Here is a 24,319-nt window from a genome sequence, read left to right as displayed (position 1 = left end):
CGAAATAGACCTATAAACCAAATAAGGAAATAAGGATAATGTATCGCTTTAAAGGGTTGCCTTTTAATATGAAAAATTAGTTCCATTAAAACAAACAAAAAAATCTCTTTAACTCTAATATTAATTGAACACATTTACGCTCTAAAAAATCACATTTGGTTTTACTTATTCAAAGTAATTCATAATTAATAAACCCATTCTATCAACCCATTGTCAATAGGAATGATGCAATGATGTTATTTTAATACTTTCTTCCTGCATAGAGGCACAATCTCGTTGGTGCATCGGGATTTTCACCTGCCTTCTATGTAAATGAACCTGCTGCCAGCGGAAGAGACAGCGGTGTACGGGGAGGTGCCGTATCGGTTTCTGAAGGGGGAGCCTGTGCTTATTGTTATATGCTTCATTCCTCCTACTGTGTATGCATTTGCAATTTTGTGTCAGTTTCACATTGGAATTGGGAGGTGGCGCAATACCTCCTTGCGTTTAATTAATATATATTTTAAAATAAACACGCACAGATAAATACAGTCTTTCAGAGAATCTGTGGGATTTTAGCTTCAAAGAAACCAGAGCTAAACCTTCATCATCAAAGAACCTACAGTGGAAGACCAAATCTAACCTGATCTGAAAGAGAAACGAAGCATCTAAACAGAGAAGGTTATTTATTTATTTATTTATGCTTTTTTTTGTTGTTGCATTTTTAGTTTGACTGTTTTGTTCAATGGGCTGCTAATGCTATGTGTAGAAAGGGAAAGTATCTTAAACGTCAGATTGCTGGCTGAATTACTGTGTTTGTACAAAAGTGCATAGCAATGTAACCCCTTTTCCCTGGTAGCTTTCATTCCTAATCGTTGCATCTGTTTTCTTGACTTAGAACTTCAACAAAACAGTACCTCTAATATAAAACGTAGGCTGAGTTTTAATCTATTCATTTTTTCTAGTGTTATTTTTTTCTTTATTGCGTGTCTTGTTTTTATTCTCTTTTCGTCTGTTTTCAGATGCTGTTACACTTTTTCCTGGGGTTCTTCGCTTTGCCTCTCCTGCAAGTTGAAGGCAGTCGTCCAGAAATGATCACCGTTAAAAATAACAACAATGGAAATTCCTTGGACAATGACAAATGGTTGAGCACCGTCTCCCAATATGACAAGGACCGATACTGGAACAAATTTCGTGATGTGAGTGACTGGTTTACATTTTTTTTTTAAATTAGATTACGGTAAATGCATTTTTTCAGAGGCTAGAGCCACGGCGGCTACTGTAATAATGAAGGATATGCATCTCAAGGCATTGCGAGGTACCAGCGCTGATTTAAGTGCTTCTACATCTAAATGAGTTGCTGTCAGTTCCTAGCACGTTAGCGACCCCCCGATTTAAAGTGTTGCTCCTGTCACTGCAGTAACTATAACGGTGTGTTTTCTAGAACTGTCCACCTTTCCAACTTTGAAGGGACTTACAAAAAGAGGCAGTCACCCCTTAATACTCCAGGTGGTTTGATTGGTCTTCAGATCTTAAGAGAGTCCAGTTGGTGTCAGATTTTTTGTTTTGCTAGGCTTGGATTGTGTTCAATTGCCTTTTTGAGACACATAATGTTTGAAAGCCAGGTTTCACTGCACTGATGCATTTCTCATAGAAAGATCTCCAATGTGTCTCCAGAAAGATTTGAAAGTAGAACTGGTCAAGATGACTTGCCGTGGCATTGTTATCATGTGCATGGCTGAGTTTTTTACTGGACAAAGCAGAATGCTGGTACTGGTTGAAGCATCTTTATTCCTCATCTACATAATTAAAAAAAAAAATCTATTTCCAATAGTGTGCTCATTATGACATCACATGACTAGCAATCACAGCACCCATGTGATAACAGAATAGGAAGAGCAGTGAAACATCCTGAGTAAAGCAATACAAACCTTTACTCTTAGCTGAATGAATCTGGCTACTGGTTGCTGTGTTTTATTTGTATTAGAAATGGACAAAGTTGTTTGTTATGGTTTCCCCTCTGGCAATATAAAGGTATTAATTAATCAGTATCTGGACTGCTGATTTAAAATGTAATTCCTAGTTTGTTACTTCTCGGCAACAGATTATTGTCTCGGTCCAGCGTCTTAGCTACAGTGACTTCACATGTGAATTCAAGCATTTATCAGCCATTTAGCAGTCTTTTTATAATGACCTATGCACATGACCCGTTATGGCTAACTTCAATCTTAATAGCTGGAAAAATAGCTTTGGTTGTTAAAACTACTACCCAGCATTTTTTTGTTATGTCTACGTTGTTTCTTGCGCCGTAACCAGGCTTCTAAGTTCACACTGTTGAAAGGAGTTGACTCACGGAGCACGGTAGTGCCAAGCAGGTTTCAAAGTCATTTTTAAGATTTGAATTGTCAAGTCTTACTTTTTTCTTTTCTTTGTTTTAATTGCTTTTACAGAATTTAAAAAAATGACACAGGTAAAATTTGTGCAGCACATAATGCAGTTTGCTGAAGCCAGCTGTCTGTGCAAGCAGGGATATATTACATCTTCAATGATTTGACACAAAACAAAGTGTGATGCGAGCTCGTTCTCACTCAGTTTTAATGTAGGCTTTTTTGAAAAAGGCACAGTGCTGTATTGAAATCAATCTCTACCACGCTGTGTCCCAGAGTTAATAAATTAAACAGGGAATGAGAAATACTCACCAATAATTCATACAATGCATACCCCACATGACTGTGAAAGGTATAAAGAAGGCCCTGAGAGACAAAAGGGCTTGAGTGACATCTGTAGTAACAATAGCATTGTGATTCAGGGTCAACTGATGATTCACAAAATCTGTTATCACTTCGAACAGATATCAAAACGGGACAAATAGAAGAGTAGGGTTCCTTTGTTTTTGGGTGAGAGCCTTTGGTTTACAACCATAAAGATTCATGCAATCAAGTTTATTTCAAATAGCCTGCCTGAGAACACTCCAGCAACAACTCTGTATAAGAAAGCCAGGATATAATTCAGCACCTTTGCTCTTTGAAGCTAAATATATAGTAATACGAAAAGCAACTTAGTACAAATATATACCACAGTTCTTTTGGCATTACTGCATATTCTACGATTGTGTGTTTTATAGTTATGGATGAGACCCATAAAGTAACCCACTCTGCAAGTCTTTCTTTAATCAGACAATGACACAGTAAAGGTAACATGAATAAAGTTATATGAATAATGATACTAATGATATAAATGTTCTATTCTAACTCTGAGTTATAGTGAAGTTATATTTAACACTTCGAGAACCAGTTTGATTGTTTTACTGACCCGAAGTCAGGTGGTTTATAGAAGCCAGTTAGAAAGCTTTTGTACAATACATGGGAAACAATTATCACAGTATGAACTGCTTTTGAGAATATTACACAGCGCACCCACACCATGCTGAGCTAACCTTTGGGCTCCATAGTGGCTGAGCAGTTATTCAAAGAGACACTTGTCAACTAAGAAACTGTGATAAAAACCAAGGCCTCTCAAACAGCCATCTATCAGATGGAAAGAAATGACTTTCTGTCTGCCCTGACCTGTTTTGGTTTAAACTGATAGCTGAAGAGCTGAAAGAGACCACTGCAAGAGACTGAGGGATGGTGGCAACCACACAATGCATAAATTAGCGTAGTGTTCTGTGACACAATTCAAAAGCTTTGTCCTGAAACGTGATGTAGACAGCATATTATATTATATATTAAATATGGCCATGTGTATTTTTAAAGTAGGTGCATGACAAAGCTACAATTTTGATTGAATCCTTTAATCTTAAACCACGCTACTCTCCACAGTTCTACCACTCTTGCTCTATGTGAATCGCATATGACAACATATGACAACGTCAGTCGCTAGACATGCAGCAGTTAGAATGTTTATCTGCACAAGAAAAATATATGTCAGATTTACTTAAACAAATTATGTTAAGTGGCCCAAATACTGGAGGTAAACAGCCTTTTAAAATTAAATGAACAGAAGGCTGCTGGCCTGTAGAATAATCCGTAGTAATTCCCCTGAGACGGTATCATGCTCACTAAAAACCTGAGACTGAAATAGAAAATCTACAGTCATTCATTTTCAAATGTAGAGCTCATAGGAATTTGAGCCAAACAATAAATAAATAAATAAATAAATAAAAAAGAACAGATTTTCACAAGCATGGGGGCACACTGTGGGATTGTGAAGGAAGCTCGTCATGTTCATTCACACACCTTTATATCAGTAATTAACTGTCGCTGCTTGATTATGGTAAAAATAGAAAAAAAAAATCTTATGCAAATAACAAGTGCCATGACACCATAACAGATCAAGGCAAAACAGTTGGAGGTATTTGAACAGAGTTGTCATTGGTATGCATTAAATGAGGTTCAGCTAAGTTTTAAATCATCTAGTATTTTAGGATTGAGACATAACTAATTTAGATCTTTTATTTAACATCATGTAATCAAAGAAACTACAAAATGACATTGCAAAAGTCTACTGGAAGCCATAATAGTGGTACAGTATTTCATGGTTAGATTTCAAAATGTCACCTTTTCAATTACAGGGAAAACTACTATGTAATTCAATATGTTAACGTAACATATTCAGCAGGTTTCATTTGAAGGATAATTAATTAATTCTATAGGGTGATGGAAAACTTTTGGCCATAACTGTGCATTTGTTGCTGTAATGTTTGAGACAGTCATGTAACATCCTTCATATGGTGCCGTCATTTCCATAGAAATAAGATCACGTAGGCAAGGTGTTGCTAGGTAAGACAAGAAATCCAGAGGGAAGCTCAAGGTAGTGTTCATGGCTGCTGTCTAATGTTACCATTGCTCTCTTCTTTAACCTCTGAGCTACCAAGCTAAACGGAACACTGACTCCCCTGCTGTGCCTTGGTGAAAATACCTATTATTATTATATTAATTTTTCTTATTATTATTATTCTTCCATCAACTTCAATCTGCTCCTGTTCACACACGGTGTAACCAGTCAACATGAAACCTGGTAGCTATCATCCCATGTTGATTACAGTTCAAAATTGCATCAACCAAGATGGCGGCCAAACCCGCTTCATGTTTGCGAAGCAGAAGTTGCTGCGATAAAGTTTATTATCAAAAGGGCTGCCACAAATTTTACAAAAACGCGCCCATAACAGCAAACTGGGTTTATATGAAAGCTGTTTGACCAACAAAATCCAAACTTGGTAGGCATTGTCCCGGTGACAATGAAATACAAATATGTCAAAAAGGTGATGTTTGGTAAAACAATATGGCTGCCAGAAGAACAATTACATCTTAAATTTAAAACTGCTTCAGTTTAAAAATGGTTTACTTGATTAACTCCAAACGTCTTACACATTTTTTTTAGAAACCTATCGAAATCTTCTTCTTGGAAACCAGTGAAGTGATTGATTTGACACTTGGCATATATCACCTGCAACCAAACCTGCTTCAATTTTGCAAAGCAGAAGTTGCTGCGTTAAGTTTTACTAGCAAACTGGCTGCTACCAAATTCATCAGAATGTGCACCAAACAACAAACTGCTTCTGCTCGAAAAACATTTAACCAACTTACTCCGGACTTGGTAGACATCATCCTGGTGACAATATTTCAAATATGGCAAAATGGTGTTGTTTTGTTAAACAACATGGCTGCCAGACCTACATTTTCAAATTAAATTTAAAACGGCTTCAGTTTAAAAATGGTTTACTTGATTAACTCCAAACCTAAAAACCATCATGCTTGTGTCAGTACAATTGACTTTTTCAAAAATGGTGTTTGTACATGAACCAAGATAGCCGCCCAATGCATTTTTTGGAAAAAAAAACAAACTTTCAAAATCTTCTGGAGAACTGGTGAAGTTACTGATTTCAAACTTGTGCAATATCAAGAACTAAACCCGCTTCTTCCAATAATTGCTTAAGTGTTTGGTATTGGTACTGGGGCTTGGGAGCCATAAAACTCCCTGGCAGTTCTAGTTACTATTAACTATTATTATTATTATTATTATTATTATTATTATTATTATTATTATTATTATTATTATTATTGTACTTTTTGGAAAATAAACTAGACATATTTTTTATACATGCCATCAGCCAGACTATAAAGTCAAACATAGCTTGTAATTCACATATAGAAAATGCAATAATCAAATGTGATTCAGTGAAGGGTAATACTGAGTAACTTCAGAAGGTCAGGAATGTGAAAACAAGAACAGGTTGTCTAAAGGGACCTCTTCAGATACAGATCATTAGTTCAGCTGGGATGCTGTTTTGCTTTTGCTTCGTTATGTAATAGGTTTTGATATACCATTTGTGTACATCTGTCTGTTTGAAACAATTACTGAGCAGTCTTTCACATAATGTCTTCTGTGGGCTGTGACAGAAGCAAATACTGCAACAAAGAGACGCAAATGTATTTTATTTGCCATTTTCTTCTAATTCAATACCTTATAGTTAAGGCATTGATTGTATTTTGATTGTCTTTTGGAAACTTGAGAAACTATTCATTAAGAACTATTCTGAGATGAACCTAACTCATGCCCCTAGAACATAATATTATAATTAATTGAGTAGACTTAATTTTAAGCCTTGAAAGGAGTTCAAATTGTCTTTCTTTCTTTCTTTCTTTCTTTCTTTCTTTCTTTCTTTCTTTCAATATTTCAAATCAATTTTCTTACCTTGAGCACCAATACATTTATAACTCCCTCCCTTGCCCGTGGATCTTTTGTAACACTACATATGTTGTGTCCTTTTAGCCAATCATTTCCTGTGCCATTAGGTCAGCATCACTCTAGGTCAAATTGAAACTGGACTATATGACCTACACCACATAACTTAATTTTGTACCAGGAGGGAGCAGTTGTATTTGAAAAACTCAACAAGAAAAAGCAAGAAAAGGACCAAACAATCCCCAGCACAACAGGAATGTGGTGGCGGTGGCAGTGATGATATTGCTAATCTTGAAAATTGGCAGGAAAGTGAATTTTTTAAGCCTTAGTTGTATTTTCTTTAATGTCTCGTCTCTTAGCACTAAAAGGTAAAATGACCTCACTTATTGAAGAATGACCCTTTCAAACCTCACTCAGTGACATCACCCTTTGTCATTATCCAGGACAAATGGGTAATTCTGGTGAGTGCAGACATGACCAGTGATCCTCAGGAGAAAAGGGGAGGTGGAGAGGAGATAAAGGCAAATCATTCTCTACCACGTTGAGCCTTGATTACAGGAGAATACTGACAGATACTGGTAGCATGGAGGTCTGTGGTGCTTTGTGCATCCTCCCCATACAAATGGCTATCAAGTGAAGAGGAAATCTTCCTAGCAGACACATACATCAAAGAAAAGGATCATGTGCATTTGGCTTTTTGGAATGTTTACAAGCACAAGCGTTCCTACGTCCATAACTCAGGGTACTTTAGTTTAATCCTTCCACCCTCTTCTTCTTCCTGATGAAATACCTCCCTATAAGTTTCTGTTGTGGATCATGTGGAATAAGAAAATACATTTCAGATGATCAAACAAGATTTATGTGGTTATATGTCACTGGAAATATGGTTTTCCTGCTTCTGTTAGCAGGACCAAAATGAGCCTGAAAGAATTCAGTAGGTTTTGAAGGAATCTTAAACAATAAGGCAAATTGCTTATGTTTTTAAGACAGCATAAAAAGCTACATTGATACTTAAAAAAAAAAAAAAAAAAAAATCGATGAAATGTAATTTTCATGCTGCTGGCAGATTCTGCATTCTGATCGCTCTGTGAGCGTTAAACCTTGAAGCAGCCTATATTTATCCTTCAGTTTCTCGATTCAGCACCCATTGTGCATGATGCATGCTGATGGCTTGCTTCCTGTACTGCTTGAAGCAAAGCAGAAGAGGTGAACCTGGGTCACTGAATCAAGGTGGATCAAGTGTGTTCATAAAGTATTCAAAAATTATATGACTGGGAAAGCCTGGGGAAGTTTTCTCTTTCAGATAGACGTCGATTATTTTTTTGTGATTTGACTTAATCTTGACAGACCCCTTTGGAAAATTATTGGTATTGAAAAAGATGGTAAACTGCAGCATTTTTTTAAAACTATGAAAATGATGAAATATTCATGTCTTTCCAGAAGGTCCTTCTCTGTTGCGAACAGACTGTCTTCATTAATTCATCACTGCTGCTCCCTTCAGAGATGCAGCAGTGCATCCCATTGCTCCAATGCACTCCATACTCTCACACAGTGTAAGAGATGACAGACAGGTCCACAAACTCACCATGCTCATCCATATTGCCCAACAAGTGGAACCTGTAGGGTAGTGCTTTGAGCTGAATTGAGCTTAATTCAGGCTGGCAATATGTTTTGTATGGAGCGTCATAGCATTGTAAGGCTTTGAAATATATTCCACAGAATTTGGAAATACAGTATATTACTTTTTAAATTTTTTTATAATGGAATGTGATAGAACATTTATTTCTAGACTATAAGGGCTCTTAAAAGGTGCAACTTCCTTTGCAAACTATGGCAATTATTTAGAAAGCTGCTAGAACACATGAGAATCCATATTACATGTTAGGTGGGTGCTGGGGGTGAGTGTGTACTAAATTGTCTACTTGTTATGGCTTATTGTCTTAGATTAAACACACCACATGCTGTCGAGGCAAATTAGTGGTATGATTAAATGTACTATATTACTATAGTGCTATAGTAAATTTAACAGAAAGACCTGTTAAGATGCAGCTGATCTTAATTTTTTTCTGAGCTTGACTATAATGAGCAGAGTGATTTTCAGGCTGTTTAGTTAACAGCAACTCACACTAATACTTCTCATTTCCCCCCTTGTTCTAAAATCTCTTGTCTTTTGTTTCTGTTCTGACTTTCTAAAAGGATGCCGGCTGAAATCACGTTTCTGTTGTTGCTGAAACAGCATCTCTGTGCCTAGCTCTGATTCGGACTACGAATTTACTTTCCCAGATAAAACTGAGCTCAGTGTTAGTTATATCCTGGGATGCAGAGAGATTTCACCTAACAGTCAAGAAGAAAATTAAAGTAAAAAAACGTTTTTTCAATGACTTGCCATTTCTTTAGTTTAAGCTATGATAATTGTACTCTGTATTTCAGCACCCAAAGAAATCAGTGGATTGCCAGAAAAAAAAGAAAAGTTGATATTGTAAGGTTTTATATAATTTGTAATAATTGTATGTGACCCTTTAAATGTTAAGCTCTCTGAACAGTGTGTGATTTTCAAGTGTTTAATGTAATTTTTTATTTTTTTTTATTCTACTGCTTAGCACTGCCCTGTCCTTATAGATATGTAAATTTGCACCCAGCAAAAAAAATGTCTGCATATCTATGAGACATGATAACAAACTGGTACTTATATGATTCAGGAGTCAGTTGTGACCTTGGGCAGATGATCCTTGTTTATGCTACTTGTTCAACAGAACTGCAAACTTTTTATAACTTATCAGAATAATTATTCATTAAAAACTCCAGTGGCGTGCTTCAGCCAGCTTTACTGTTTGAAAACTGATGAGAGTCACTGGTGTGTAGAAAAGGTACAGGGATGTTTGGACTCTGGTTAATTAACTCTATATATCTTGGGATCTTGAGATCCTGGAGAACGGTGAGCAAAGAATTTCAGTGAGCAAAGAATGTCTGCAGCGCTATTTACTGTTTTCATTGGAAAGCTCGTAAACGTGCCACTAGTGATACAACATTATGTCCCTAGAGATTCTCAACCATTCATGTCTTGTTTAGATTTACCATCGCAGGAAAGAGTTACCATCTCGGAGTGGAGTTACTAATGCTCAGTAATCCAGTAATCAGACAGCAGCGCTTTGCAGCAAGTAATATATAGAGATATTGGTACAAAGAACCAGATAAGCGTTATCCAAGCTCAATGCTGTTGTTTTTTTTTTCTGAATAGTGGGATACACACAAACTGTGAGATATAGTTTAAATGAAAAATGTAATTTTGGTCCAAAACAAAGATAAGGGATGCATCATTCACATGTTTTTTGGAAAACATTTTCAGTTTTTAACCCTGTAAGATGTTTCTGACTCCTCCACAGCTGCACTTTAACAGTGAAATTAGAAAACAACAATTTAAAGTACAGGTCCTTACAATGGTTACCAGTGGGTTACCAATCTCATTTTAAATTTGCAGTAATAATTTATAAGGTACTTTGTGGACTAGAGTCATCCTATCTCCAAATTTGTGTTACTCTATTCTAGTTGAAATTAGGCAGGTTGAATCATTGGATTCTTAAGTCTAAATTGAAAACATCCTTTTTTTGAATGTGCTTTTATCTAACTAGTTGGAGCTGGAGTGTATTGTACATATGAGCTCTCTTGTTTCGGCGAGAAGGGTGCTATATAAAGATACATTTGTATTGTGTTGCGTTATGTCGCTGGTTTTCCTCAAGGGTCTCATCAAATTGAGAAAAAAAAAGCTGAAAACTGTTTGAAAAAATGTAATAGCTGTCAATGCAATGAAACTAGTGAGTGGACATATTTGAAAGTTTCTTTCTTTCTGCCCAATTTACATTGACCGCGACACATTCTCAATGTTCTCTATAGCCATCACATCCCAGCTCGAACAGAGGCTCGTTCCTCCTTTTCTTAGGGGTCGAGTTAAGAGAGCCTGTGATATTTAACCACGATCAATTAGAACAGAAAGCCTTCTGCAAACATATGGATAATTAGCTGACATTTATCTGCCTTCTTGCAGAGTTGTTGTTTTGTTATGCAAATAGGCACAGAGGATATGTGCAACCAATACATTTTTCCCCCCCTGCCTTTGTTAAGAATTCTTTCTGAATTAATGACCATAATTTAATGTTCTTTTTTTATGTTTTGTTTTCACACATAGTGTATGTTTTGTTACAAGTTATCCTTAGACAATATTTTATTTATGAAGTGGTTTTCAGATTCATGGACTGTCGCCTAGGTACAATTATAGCAACTTGCTTTACAGGGTTTATACAGTGTTGGTCTTTCATTTTGTTAGGCTTTTGTTCTGTGTGTCATTAAAAAACAAAATGTGACATTTAAATTAAAGACATCAAAACCACTGTTATTATATTTTAAAAAAAAGTATCTTAGCCTTTGTTGGATAGTTATCCAACTCACAAAACCCTACACATTACTCACAAAACCCTACACCCTACGCTCTGGGCAGTTTCTAAAGAGAGACCAAGGATTGGATGCCCCTAAGAAAGAGGTCCCTGCCAGGCACGCTTCATGCATGTTAGCTGGGCAATATGGGAAAGTATTGCTTGTGCAATTTACTTCTCTGTGGATTATGAGACTGTTCAGAGCACCAGACCTCGTATGTGCTCATGGGTGTTTTCTTTAGCTATTCTTACACTTTAAAGTAAGAGTAGATTTTAGCTTGGCTGACTTCCCACAGTCTTTTGCCATAGCAGTGGGGGCAGAGAATTTGCCCACACTTGAATTTGCCAACCGCCCAATTTGTGGAAACACTTGCCTTGGGTTCTCGCTGGTGGTCCACAGGGACTCATTAGTTTGTAGTTGTTATATTTTTTATGTTATGTGGCAGGAGCACCCACAAGCAAACCTGCCATGGGCCTACCTTTACACAGGGGGCCCGTTTCTTTTAAACATATCTTTTGCTTGCAAGAAGCTCACAGATATCACAATGTTTTTTTCCTATGCATTTCCAGACTGCTGGCAATTAAACTTGCATTATTGTAGCAGGCTGCTGATATGCACCCAGGGCTGTGTGTAACCTGTGCAGCTGCAGAAGATGACCATAATCTCCACCCTCCTCAGAGAGAGGCTGTTGTGTTAATTGGTTGTTAATGGACTTAGACTGATGATGCTGAACCTTAATCCTAATTGTGTGGGTAATACTAAAATCTTAAGGAATAGCCACTGCAGCAGGTCCAACTGTTACTTTTAATCAACTTTACAACCCATTAAGTAAACAATATTTTTTGCAGTTTCCCATGCCTATTCTACACATTGACTGCTTCACTATGCCAAGCCTTTTTTAATTTATTTTTTACAATGTTGTTCCACACCTACTGTGCTTTCACTATACTTTTGCCAGGGTATACCAAGGTAAAGTTTCTAAAGGACTGTCCTTTCTTGGGGAGCATTCTAATTTAGAGCCACTTGGCAGTTCAGACTGAGTCTGGTAAGGGCTAACAGAGTATCTGCTACTAGAACTTAGACAACTGATCCTTTAGATCAAGCGATACATTTTGTTGCCATGGTTTCATTCAACACCTTACAATATATTAAAGCTCATCTCTGTATGCAATTGGCTTTTTAATTTTTTTTTATTTTTTTATTTTAAGCAATGCTAGTGTGTGAGCAGTAATGCTGCTCACTAGGTTGCTGTTGTTTGTATTTTCATTCGGTGTCTACAAGCTGTCACTGCCCTATCCCTGAGGATCCAGCCACCTTCCACTGATAAAGACTGGGGCTCGTTTGACTCTGACTATCTCACTGTAGATGTGAGATGAACTCCAACAAACTGCCATTAGAACGATCCATGATGTGAAAGTGATTACTATCAGGGATTATGGCTCAGGAGAGGGCTTGAATGAATACTAAAAATACTGTCCTTAGATTGAAGGGCTGTTCAGTTTTCAGATTACTTTACCTTTGCGGTTTTCACAGAAAGAGTTGAGATCACATTATTATTATTATTATTATTATTATTATTATTATTATTATTATTATTATTATTATTATTATTATTATCTGTAATAAAGGTTCTGTATACACTACAGAATTTCACAGTGTTATTGTAAAAGCACACGTATTCACAAACATTGCATCAACACAGCTTTACAAACCAGGCAACATAATCAGCATGATTTCCATTACATGAGAGTAGATGTTAAAACTTCATGCTGATTTGAACTCTGCTCTCGCCAAGATAAGCACCAACTGAGACGTAGCTTTACAGTAAACTAATGTGATCCATCTGCATCTCCACCCATTTGCGAGCAGATCAGTATGATGCCCACTTATACAATTATGTAGATTTTTGAGAAGAAAGAAAACATTTATATAAAATTCAAGACATTTTTCAACTATGAAGAAAAAAAAAACAACTTTAAATGATATATAAATGTAATATGAATGTGAGAAATTTGAGAAATTAATAAAATCATTTACGACTAATTATAGAAAAAATTGCACCCTACTGTACATACAAGTCTGTTATTGAATCTTAGGTTTTTAATGATATTTAATCCACAAACACTTGAAGGGATTTCAACCTTATTGGGTCAATTAGGTCAATGAACTAAAAAGAACGCACTAAATGGACTGTGAATTAAATAACGAGGACTAATAAAAGTTTTGTTTACCCTCTAACGAAGTTTCATTAATTTTGGTGGTGTTTTAGGAAAATTAGATTATACATGTGAATTTGGTTTAAGAAAATGGGAAAATATTTTTAAGAAATTCAGCTTTAGTGTTTACTTTCGTGCGTAAATACATTTCGTACATAATTTTCTGAAGTTCAAACATTTTAAATTTAAAAACAATAATTAAGATGTTACGTTTCGATCTTGTAATGAAAAATAACACTTGAAATATAATTAGGTGGAACCAATCCCTCAACATTTGAGCCGACCCCCTTCAGTACCTGTCTGGTAGCATTACAATAAAGAGCTTAACCCAGAGCTCTGTACTAAAACTGGAGATCAGCTTGTCCGCAACTTTGTTCCCATTTCTTTTTCCATTGCAATTGGTATTAAGTTAATACGCAGCTGGGGATGATCCCGACATAATACTGTACTAGCTGGTACGCAACTTAATACGCAGCTCCGTACTAACTCTGCAAGTTCATTGCAATTGACCCACTATGTTCAGCTGCGTGTATATTATTATTATTATTATTATTATTATTATTATTATTATTATTATTATTATTGATAAACCTGCCTGACGAGATGTTGCTCAGTGTTACACGGTTAATAACATTTCAAACGCTAATCGTAAATGATGAACACTTATAATAAATAGCACTGTATTAGTTGCCTCGGCTCTGATCCCCAGAGAGGAATAATACCAGTCATTATCACACTCTGTTTCTCCACTTACATTGATTGCTAGGCATTGCGCCTCACCATATTGATTATTTTGAAGGAATTGTATTTTAAACTTATGGCTGATTGTTTTGCTTATTTAGAAAATGGAGGCTGGTTGGAAATAATGAGATACTGCAGTATATTGGTGATTTGCTATATTTTATCTTTATTGGTATAGGAATATGTATGTACATTATAGGGAAACATTTTTGTGTAATACTGTACAGTACATTTAGACGTTCTACAGTACATACATTATGCCATAAACAGAGAGGCACATGATGCTGGAGAATAATATGTAGCAATGCATCAATAATATCAATATTCTAAATCCATATATTATGAATGAGCTACACACTGTGTGTATATATATATATATATATATATATATATATATATATATATATATATATATATATATATATATATATAGTGTAGCTCATTCATAACTATATAAAAAAACAAACTCAATAGTGTTAAATTTATAATTACGAAAACGAAACAAAATAAATGAAATGACAAATGTTTCGACTATAAGGAGACATTGAGAGATTTATAATCTAAACATTTGACATTTCATTTATTTAGTTTATTTTAGTGTGTAGCTCCTCACTAAAAAAAAAGGTTATTTAATGACTTGTATCATGAATACAATAAGCAAGCCGGCTGAGTTGTGCAGTGGAGATGGCTGCCTGTCTGGAATTCCTGCTACCTTCCCCTCTCTTTCCGCGGTGGACCCCGGTGAACCTTTGCAAGAACACCCAGACCCTTTCTCTCCCGTCCCAGGGCACTGAGTGCTGTTGTGAGCCATAGAGGGAGCTGGAGGAGACCAGACTTCATCACAGCGCCACCACCACCAATGCAGCGACAGCTGGAATGGCTTTGAACTTTACATGTTTTGATTTATTGTGTTTGGGACTGTTTTGTTTATTCATTTATTTTCCATCCCGGGATTACCATTGCTGGTATTTCCGGTAGTTTCTTTTGTTTGTTTTGTGAAATGCCACCTTTTTCTTTGTGAATTAATAAAACCCTGCCTTGCTGGTGTGCAGGTTGCACCTCACTTTCTGCTTCTGTGTTGTCACTTCCGGTCCCACAAGCGCTAAACCACCAAACCCCATCACAATAATACTTTATTTTTTTTTTATTTTGGTATGACCTGTTGATAGACAGAAGGGAGAAAAATGTGAAACTTTAAAAGCAAAATCGTCTCAAACATCTAGCAAAGCATGAAGACGGTCCTTTGACCTTGCCTCACTTATTGATCACCGTTGACTGAGAGTTATGACAGAGTCATAATAGTAGCTACTGGCATCTTAAAAAAGAACCAACATGCAATACTGCCGAAGCTGCAAAGCAGTCTGGTTGTCAGTTTATTTTATTAAATAGTTTATTCTGTTGAGATTTTGCAGATTTTATGTGGGGAGTGTTGAAAAGCAGTCCCTGTTTACACCCTCTATATTCCTCTGAGCAGAAGGGTGGAACTGTTCAAGTATTGCCAGTGTTCTTCATTGATTAATGGCCTGTGCCTAATGCTTCTCTGTTTTCATCCATCTAATACCCTTTGTTCCTTTACACCCAGCCAGCTAGTGGCCAGTAGTTATCAATGATGAACTAACCTAATATGTTCTTTCCTGATGGTTCTCTTAAACCAGCCTATGGGTAAAGCTCTTCCTAATCCACTACTGTAGTCTACCTTTTTTAGTGACCTTATTTAAAGATTTAGAAAAAATGCAGCTCTTTCAGCATGTGCTTGTCTTTCAAATGAAACATTGTCTCTATGCTTTGGACAGTATACTTTAGCTCTAACCTGGCAGTTGCTTCATATGTAGACTATTTCAAATGTTGTGCTTTTTCATATTCTGAAGTTTTTCACTAATGTAGTGTGGCATACAAATAGTGCTGTAGAATTTTTTAAACAAATCAAATACAGCAGGAATACCCCAGAAGGTGATTGCCTTTGACATTCCTTTCTCTTAAGAGGTTGTTCAATGTGTAAAAGATGGCATAGTAGTGAATTTTAAAATAGGGGACTGTCACCAGGATTCATCACAGAAGAAAAGATGAATATGAATTGAAAATGGCTGTTATTTTAGACTCCCACTCAGCACAACTGGTATTCTGAACACTTTTATTTTTTTAACACGGTGAAGCTGTCATAACACAGTATTTTCTCAACTGAGAATAACATTTAAAAAAAAAAAATCATTTACATACCATTGAAACAGCATTTTTGGGGGTGAAGGGTGAGAGTTTATGTCATTTTTTGGAAACACGATCCAAGTGTCAAATGAATTTAAACATTTTGTCACCGCCCCACAATTAGGTGGAAGTGATATCCTGTCAGCTTGATATGGAACACCTCCCCACAGGCTCTTTCCACAGTACAGTGTGTGTAAAGTTTCCATCGGAATGGCAAAGTTCTGGAATTTACTCTCAAAATGCTGGCAGAAAAGCAAGGTTTGGAAAACCTACAGTTATAGTGACTGGAGTATTGCATGATTTATCACTCGCACTGAAATGTTTGCTGTTGTGTGGAATCCTACTTCAGCAAAAAGCTTTTTCCTTAGGTTGTGCTCAATGTAGTATCCAGCCAGGAATTAGAACATATTTTAAAGAAGCTTTTTCTCTACCCTTACTAAAAAATCTCCAATGGGCAATATAGTACCAATAAAGTCTTTTAATACACTGACATTTTCTGATGGTTGTATCACATCAATATATGCAACAACTATTTAACTACCAGTATTCACACTGGGAGTTTTTTGTCGTCCTGTTTTCTGTTTAAAAAAAAAATGAAAGCCTCCTGCATGAACCATTATCTTTGAAAAAAATGCATTGATTAAAACAAGGTCCCATGCTGCCGTGATTAACAGTTACGGTAGACTTGAGTTCCCTTGGCTGTATAATTTCAATGCCACACATGTCCTGATAAACCAACTAAAACATAAATCAATATAATTAGGTTACATTGTGGCTGACAATGCTGATTGTGGTCACTCCACTCCCACTGCACAATAGGATTTATTTTGATCCTTTTAGTAGTTTAGCAAAGCAGAATTGTATTTAATGGTTGGATAACTTATTCCCCTTTTGTGTGAAAAAGAGAGCTACAGTACTTTTTAAAATAGCAGCTATTATCAACAACAGCTGTCAAACAAAGTCTTTATGAAACTAACTCCTTTAGGGAACAATGGAGTGGTGTTATGGCAGAAGCTCCCTGTAGTATATTCAATGAAGAAAGGGAAGAGGAAAGATCAAATGCCGTGAACCTCCCATCACTGATATAAGGGGGTGATAAAATTCCAAAATACAACATCATGACTTTACTTACCTATTCTGTGGCAAAATTGAATCACATTTCACATGTTTTCGATTGCAGGTTTATGGAAGGTCAACATGAGTTTGTTATTTTTGTCATTTTTGTTGTTGTAGGGCGAATTCAGGTATGAAGATTGATTTGATAGTGTTCTAGAACCAACATAAAAACGATACAGGCCATAAAGGAATATGGTATTGTTTTTAATGAACCCACACATGAATTAAGAAAGCATCTCCATTAACAATGATGTTGTTATTCAGCTGTGATCCCAGAATCATATCTATATCTATATTCAAAGCTGACTAGAAGAGAATTGCAGGGGGACAGGTTAGTGGTTACCAGATGTACTAGGAGATTTAAGATGATTATGCTAACTTAATTGTTTTAAAAAGTCCCCTGGATGTGATGACCAAAAGTGGTGAATACAGAGTGAATTTAAACAACATAAACAACACTGGTTAAGGTAACTCTAATATTTCACACTAATGCCACGTCTCTTTTTCAGAAAATTCATGGAGAACCCCTCATGTCAGAGAGAACAATTCCAGTGCTATGTTTGTAATTGCCTTCCATACTTTATTTTTTACAATGTAATTTAGAGTGACCACTAACTTTATTTTTCCCCCAAGTTGAAATGTCCAATTATGATTGTTCTCCTCATAGCAGGTTTCCCCACACAGCACAGACGTTCTGAGGGAATGCAAGCGCCTTCTGATCTCACAAGCCTGAAGCCAGAATCGCTTTTTTACACCGAGCAATCCCAGAGCAGAGGTGGGCTGGCTACCGATCTCGAAGAACAGAGATCAGCCCTGCTTTTATCCACTCTGAGTGTGCTTGGTGTCTGGCCAGTTTGTGCTTATATTCCATATGTATGTTGAGTGTACAGTATTTATGAAGTAAAATATTTCAGTTTTGTAATAATACTGATATATTCTCATTTTAATATGGTTTAATTTCTCTGTTGCATATCTATTGACTGTTATATTACTGAACTTCAATAAAAGGGTAATTTGCATATCAATTAATTGCTTAGAGGTATTTATGCGATGCAAAATAAAGTGCTACCATGATTCCCACCCCCCCCCCAATATCAACGATGAACTGAAATCTAATTTAAAAAGACTGCACCACACCAGAAGCCGATTGCAGACTATATTAGTATATAGAGCAATGCATTGCCAGGTGGGGGACCAAATACCCAGTGGATGGCAACTTTTGTGCCTCTTTAATGAACCTCCAAAACCTGTTTGCTGTAAGGTTAGGACTGTGTGGTGACCTGTTAAGGTTCAATCCAGCTGGAGTCCAAGTTGATAAAATTCCCTGTTCTGGGATTAATGGAACATGCTGTAGGCCATGCCACTATAAATTAGACAAGTGCCAATGCATGTAGGACAACACTGAAAAGCTATTATAAACCTATAGTTAATCCTATATCGAACATTTTCCACAAAGTTGTTAGAGGCACCCCTCCCCCATTCATTGGAAAGACAGAGAGAGACATTAGCTTACATCATATGAGCAGGAAAGTGAAAAGGAGGAGGAAAGGCAGAAGGTTGAAATAAATCTCCTGCTGCTGCACCCTGGCTGACTGGTTGCTCACATTTTCCGCTACCTCTTTCCTTGACACTGGACTGCTTGAGCAGCCTTGCCTTCTTCTCTGTCAAGCGCTGCTCGATGTAACTGACATGTTTCATTACATAAACTGTTACAAGGATGCATTTCTTGTCCATGCAAGGCTGATGTGTCCCATTATGGATTGCCGCCTCTCCGTTGTGCTGCGGAGGGTCACCTGACTCCCTACTCGGCAGCGCAAGTAACCCACCTGTCGATAGGTATAACTAGCTGTCAAATGAAGCCATTAGTCTCTGAGGATATTTTTCAGCACTCTACCCAGCCATTATATATATATATATATATATATATATATATATATATATATATATATATATATATATATATATATATATATATATATTTATTCCTTCTGAGACTCGTACAAGCTGTATATACATTTTCTTCACATCATAAAACGGTTTAACTTGTACTTTATAGAGGAGAACAAAATATACAAAATCTCCTACATACCTACCAAACATTACAAACCTTTGATTGGGTTACAGTAGATTGGCATTTTGTTTTGGATGTCCATAGAAAATATTTCATTGAACAGAGTTACACAGAGCAGATTGCGTTCTCTTGTAAACAGATCCCTTTAAACTGGTTTTCAGTGTAACAGAATAGATGCTACAATGGTAATAGAAGACATTTTTTCCTCAGCAAGTTAGAAGGTCTGGTTTCTACAGGGTAAGTAACAGGATTCGGGAAAATATTGCATTGCACGACCCCATGTGTTGCTACAACTCTTTAAATAATGTACCTGTAATTTTTCTTTTCATTGTTAACATCCTGACAACTTTTTACAATTATAACCTTAAACTCTGTTTCAAAGCTCTTTTGAAAATGGCCGCTCTAGTGCACTGATTGTGTAAGGATTATTGTCAATTCATGATGCGGTATGGAACTGAAAAGCCAGATCATTTGTTGTTATTCTTTTTTCCTGCAGCGATTTAGAGAACAGGTCTGAAACCCCAGTGCAATAGAGCGGACATTTTCAAAAGAGCTTTGAAACAGGCTTTAACACCAGAACTGCCACGGCAGTCATTTTGATGGTTTTCAAATTTAAATTACTCTGCGTGTCTGAAAGTTATATGGTTGTCCGTTTATGACTTTTGCTAAATACATGGCGTTTGATAAGGAAGTTATAATCCCGCCTATCTAGAACCGCCAAAACAGTAATTTAGACTGCCATTTACAATACATGTTTTTATTTTGACTATAACGTACAATATTCTATTTTTTTAATATACAATCCTGTTATCTCTACTGGACCTGGAAGCCATCAATTCCTTCAAGGAATGCACCAGGGAAAATATCAGTAGGAGAGAGTTCATCTTGAAGCTAGCCACAATGCTTCGGCTGAAACACTTCTTTCAGAAAACCACAAAGCAGCAGGCTGCTGCAGCTCAACCTGGATTCTGTGCTGCACCGAGTGACCCACGCAAGAGAAAACATGCTACTTTTGTTTTAAATTAAAAACTAATTTAGTTTTTACACTTTTTATGTATATATACCTGTTTACACCTGTATGACTGCCATTTTAGATATGAGTATAACCACAGTGGTTCTAGTGTTAAGGTACAGCCCTCCACAGTTAACTCTTCCAATAGGTTTCTGAGAATACAACATTTGCATTCTATTGACTGAGTCAAAACATGAACCAGCCAGTGCAACGCCAGTTCAATTTAAAACAATCAATCCCCTTGATTTCCAGCATATTATTAAATGCCACAGATTCTGTTCTTGCAGGAAGAATAATTACTTTTTTTAATTGGAAAGTTTCGCTCTCTCCAATTCCCAATTGGCCCTTCACTCTTCCGTATAATTTGATATAATTTTGCTTGATTGATTTCTTTTGCTCTGTAGCGATGCCTTTTGTCAGCCCCTTTTAGATCAGTTTTCATTCTTTAGCTCTTTGTGTGTTACATCCCGGCAAGCTTCCTCTGTGTGATAAAGACAAGTCCTGTGTCACTATTAGACATGACTAGTCTCTAGTTTTTCAAGCGGTTGTGTTAATCCATTCCTTGTGAGTCAATTTCCTTATTTTGTATGATGTTTGCATGGTTTCTACATGCTATTGCGCCACTGTGGAATTATTCTATTTGTTCTAAATATTGTTAAGCCTTTATTTTATTAGGTAAGCGCACTAAGCCAAATAAGCACCTATTGAAGCAACTCACTGTACCCTTTATTACAGTGTGCTGTGCCTTCGTGTACATTTCATATGGCAGCAACAGGAGCTACAAGCAAACACAATGTCGAACTTACGGGTTCTTGAGATGTGGTTGCTGATTATGCAGAACAAATTGTGCTACATTTGAATGGGTGCACATTGTTATCATTGTAGTGTATCCATTCCAAGGCTTCTTGAACTAGTTTGTTTTCCAAAAAGAGCATGGCAAGACCTGGAATGTAATCTGCAGTTTATTTCAGTTCATGTCTGAACTAGTTTGCAAACGAGGAAAACAAGCTTAAAGCAAGCATGTTTACAAGGCAAGCATGCTATGTTTACAATCTCACCTGTAAAGAAATGAAAGAAATTACCCTATCACCTTTCTGATGCATTTGTGTCTCTGTAACATTTGACCTCACACCCACTTGATAATATTATAGTCAGTCTAATGCAAATTCCCTTTGTAATACCAACAGGTGAGAGTCACATCTGCAAGCTAAAATAATGGCATGAAAAATGTAGGGTTGACATTAACGTTTAGAACAGTAACATCCTTTCTTGGAGGGTTTAATGCTTAAATTGTTGGTTTAATGCCAAGTACAAAAGAGCACAGTGAGTGATTTAGTTTTTTAATTTAAAAAGGAAGCGGATGGTCTAGATCACAGATAGCAGACAAATTATTGCCATTGAGGAATTTAACAGATCTTTGTCCCCAAAAGTTGGTGTGCTTGTAATAATAACGTCCCTCTCTGCTGTGTTCTTCAGAAGGTCACAGCCTTTCAAAAAATTAAATAAAATAAGAAAAAAAATATTATTGCTGAAGCCATTTCTGGAGCAGCCATGTTATGCTTCACAGCCCAGTGCAATAATAATCTTTCATTTTCATATATTACTAATTGGTCAGTAAAGCAATTGATTTTACAATGTATGCGAGTTTACCAGCTGTGACATTTGTAACAGTCGAAAAGGGTCCTTTAATTTGAACCTCTTGCATGAGGAAGGTGGAGAACCTATGAAGCACTGTGGCAATGTTGCCCCGCCTCTGTGTGTATCTCGGTGCTGTATGTTACGTGTAGTGTGTTAATGTTGGTGTATAGTCATTGGTACACGGGATATAAATGGGTCTGTGTAACACGAGTGGTTTAAAATGTATATTAGTATTTAGGCACGAGGATTGCACAGTACTTCACCTGCAGTTAAAATGTATTAATATGCGAGCACGGGGAATTGCACTTTATTAATTCACATGCAGTTGTACCGTGACTCCAATTGAATGATTTATTAGCAATCGAGTCTCGGTACAGCTGCATAAAAGCAGCATGTATTCACTCACTCGGGGTTGTGTGTTTGGTGAGTGGAGAACAGGATTGGAGACGGAGGTTATAATAATAAGAATAATACCAGCTCACCGTGTTTGTCTGAGTAGTCTGTTTTGTTTGTCTTTTTCTTTTGGCTACGAGTGCCGTCTCCTGTGTTTTGTTTTCTTTAAAACCTTTTATTTTCTATCTGTTCATTTATTAAATGCTGAGTGCAAGTGAAACTCCACCTTTCTGTTTATTTTGTCTTGGTTCTTGTTTCTGGTCTGACGTCACCCACTGCAGCCGTCTTTGTGACAAGCACCCAAAAATGTTGGTTGGATCTTCTCCAGTTCATTATGCCATTCCAAATCATTTAGGTTCAGCCAATGACCCTGTGTGCATTGAAATGGCTGGTGGAATGTTCTTCATAAATCAAACACGGTATATGTTTTGTGACCTAATATGTGCATAAGTAAAGGCATGACACATTCCAGGTTCCAACCCACACACAACAAATTACACTATCAACACAGGGACTAAAGCTTCTACTTCCTTTCAACAGCTTGCCCATGTAGGGGATATTTAGATATTTGTTTATTTGAAATGGCTGTTTATTAAAAAATTGTATATATAATGATCCAGCATTCAAAGTATGCAGCACTAGTAGTCCAGTAACGTGTTTAACCACTGCACCATCTGCAAACTCAGATTGCTTTGTTGCGCTAAGCTTATTTGACTTGCTGGGGGCAGTGCGTAGGTCACTTTCAATCAAGCTCTGGGAAACATTCACTGGCTGTGAACTCATTGGCAGAAGGTGCAAGCTAACTTTTGTGGAATATAGTGTGTAATTTACTTTTGATTAATATTATTTGGTTGTGCTGGATATCCCTGTTAACTACGAGACGCTAGAATGATTTTAACTTGATTTAACAATGCAGCTGGGCTACAGCATAGATTCTGTACTGTTAGACATACCAAAAAAGAAGAGTAGGACTTCTGTTTTTTACTGTAGTGCCCCATACATGTACATTGTATATATTTAGAAAGATTTTAACATACTTGTGGCAATGTGCTCCGCCCCTGTGTGTATTTTGTGTTATATGTTGCTTGTGGTGTGTTAGCTATTGCTGCACGGGATATAAATGGGTCTGTGCAGCACGAGTGATTTAAAATATATAGTTGTATTTAGGCACAGGGATTGCACTTCAATTAACATGCAATTATATTATTTAATAATATGTGAGCAAGGGGAATGCACAAATTAGTTCAAATGCTGCGATTCAAGTGAATAATTAATTAGTAATTGAATCCCGGCACAACAGTATATATAGATGCACGTTTCACACACTAGGTGGTGAGTGGAGAACAGGTGTGGAGAGGAGAGAATTAAAAAAAAAAATACTAAACAATGGAAAAAGTAAATATAAGTTGCTTTGACTCACTGTGTTTGTTTGTCCACTGTCTCTTTACTGTTTTGTTGTTTTGTTTGTCTATTTTGACCCAAAGTGCTGTGTTTGTTCAATCTTTTATTTTCGTTTCTTTAATAAATGTACTGAGCGCCGCAGTGTATCAGTTTGACCTACCAGAACTGCCTGTCTTCGTGTGTACTCTTTTCTGGTCTGACCTCACCCTACAGCCAGCCTGTTCACACTACTACATTACTTTTATTATGATGCAAGACTGTAGACTTAATGTACTGTAGCTTGTGATTGACTTCATCAGTTTTACACAGAATAGTACCCCTGATATTTACTCAGAAAATAAACTAAATAAATAAATCATTTGCATACTGGTTTTTATTTAATACAAACAAAAATAAAAGGTCTTGGCTTCAACTAAGCTTAAAGTAGAAGATCAG

The 24,319-nt window shown here is 36.6% G+C and overlaps 1 protein-coding gene across 6 annotated transcripts in view; it reads left to right on the top strand.

Annotated features, from left to right (window-relative positions):
- Positions 1 to 381: 381 nt before the first annotated feature.
- LOC121323828 (testican-1-like) overlaps positions 382 to 24,319 on the top strand; it is a 186,761-nt gene continuing 162,823 nt past the window's right edge. For 3 of the 6 annotated variants that reach the window (XM_041265090.1, XM_041265091.1, XM_041265089.1), the window contains exons 1-2: positions 384 to 660; positions 1,002 to 1,178. In XM_041265090.1, the coding sequence (XP_041121024.1) occupies positions 1,002 to 1,178 (177 nt within the window). In that variant the 5' untranslated portion in view covers positions 384 to 660. Of the gene's footprint in view, positions 661 to 1,001; positions 1,179 to 24,319 lie in introns of all 6 variants that reach the window. The other 3 variants (XM_041265088.1, XM_041265086.1, XM_041265087.1) reach the window with 2 other exon arrangements.

The sequence above is a fragment of the Polyodon spathula genome, chromosome 12 (assembly GCF_017654505.1).
Source record: "Polyodon spathula isolate WHYD16114869_AA chromosome 12, ASM1765450v1, whole genome shotgun sequence".
Taxonomy (NCBI): Eukaryota; Metazoa; Chordata; class Actinopteri; order Acipenseriformes; family Polyodontidae; genus Polyodon; species Polyodon spathula.
This window is presented reverse-complemented; position numbering and strand designations above follow the sequence as displayed.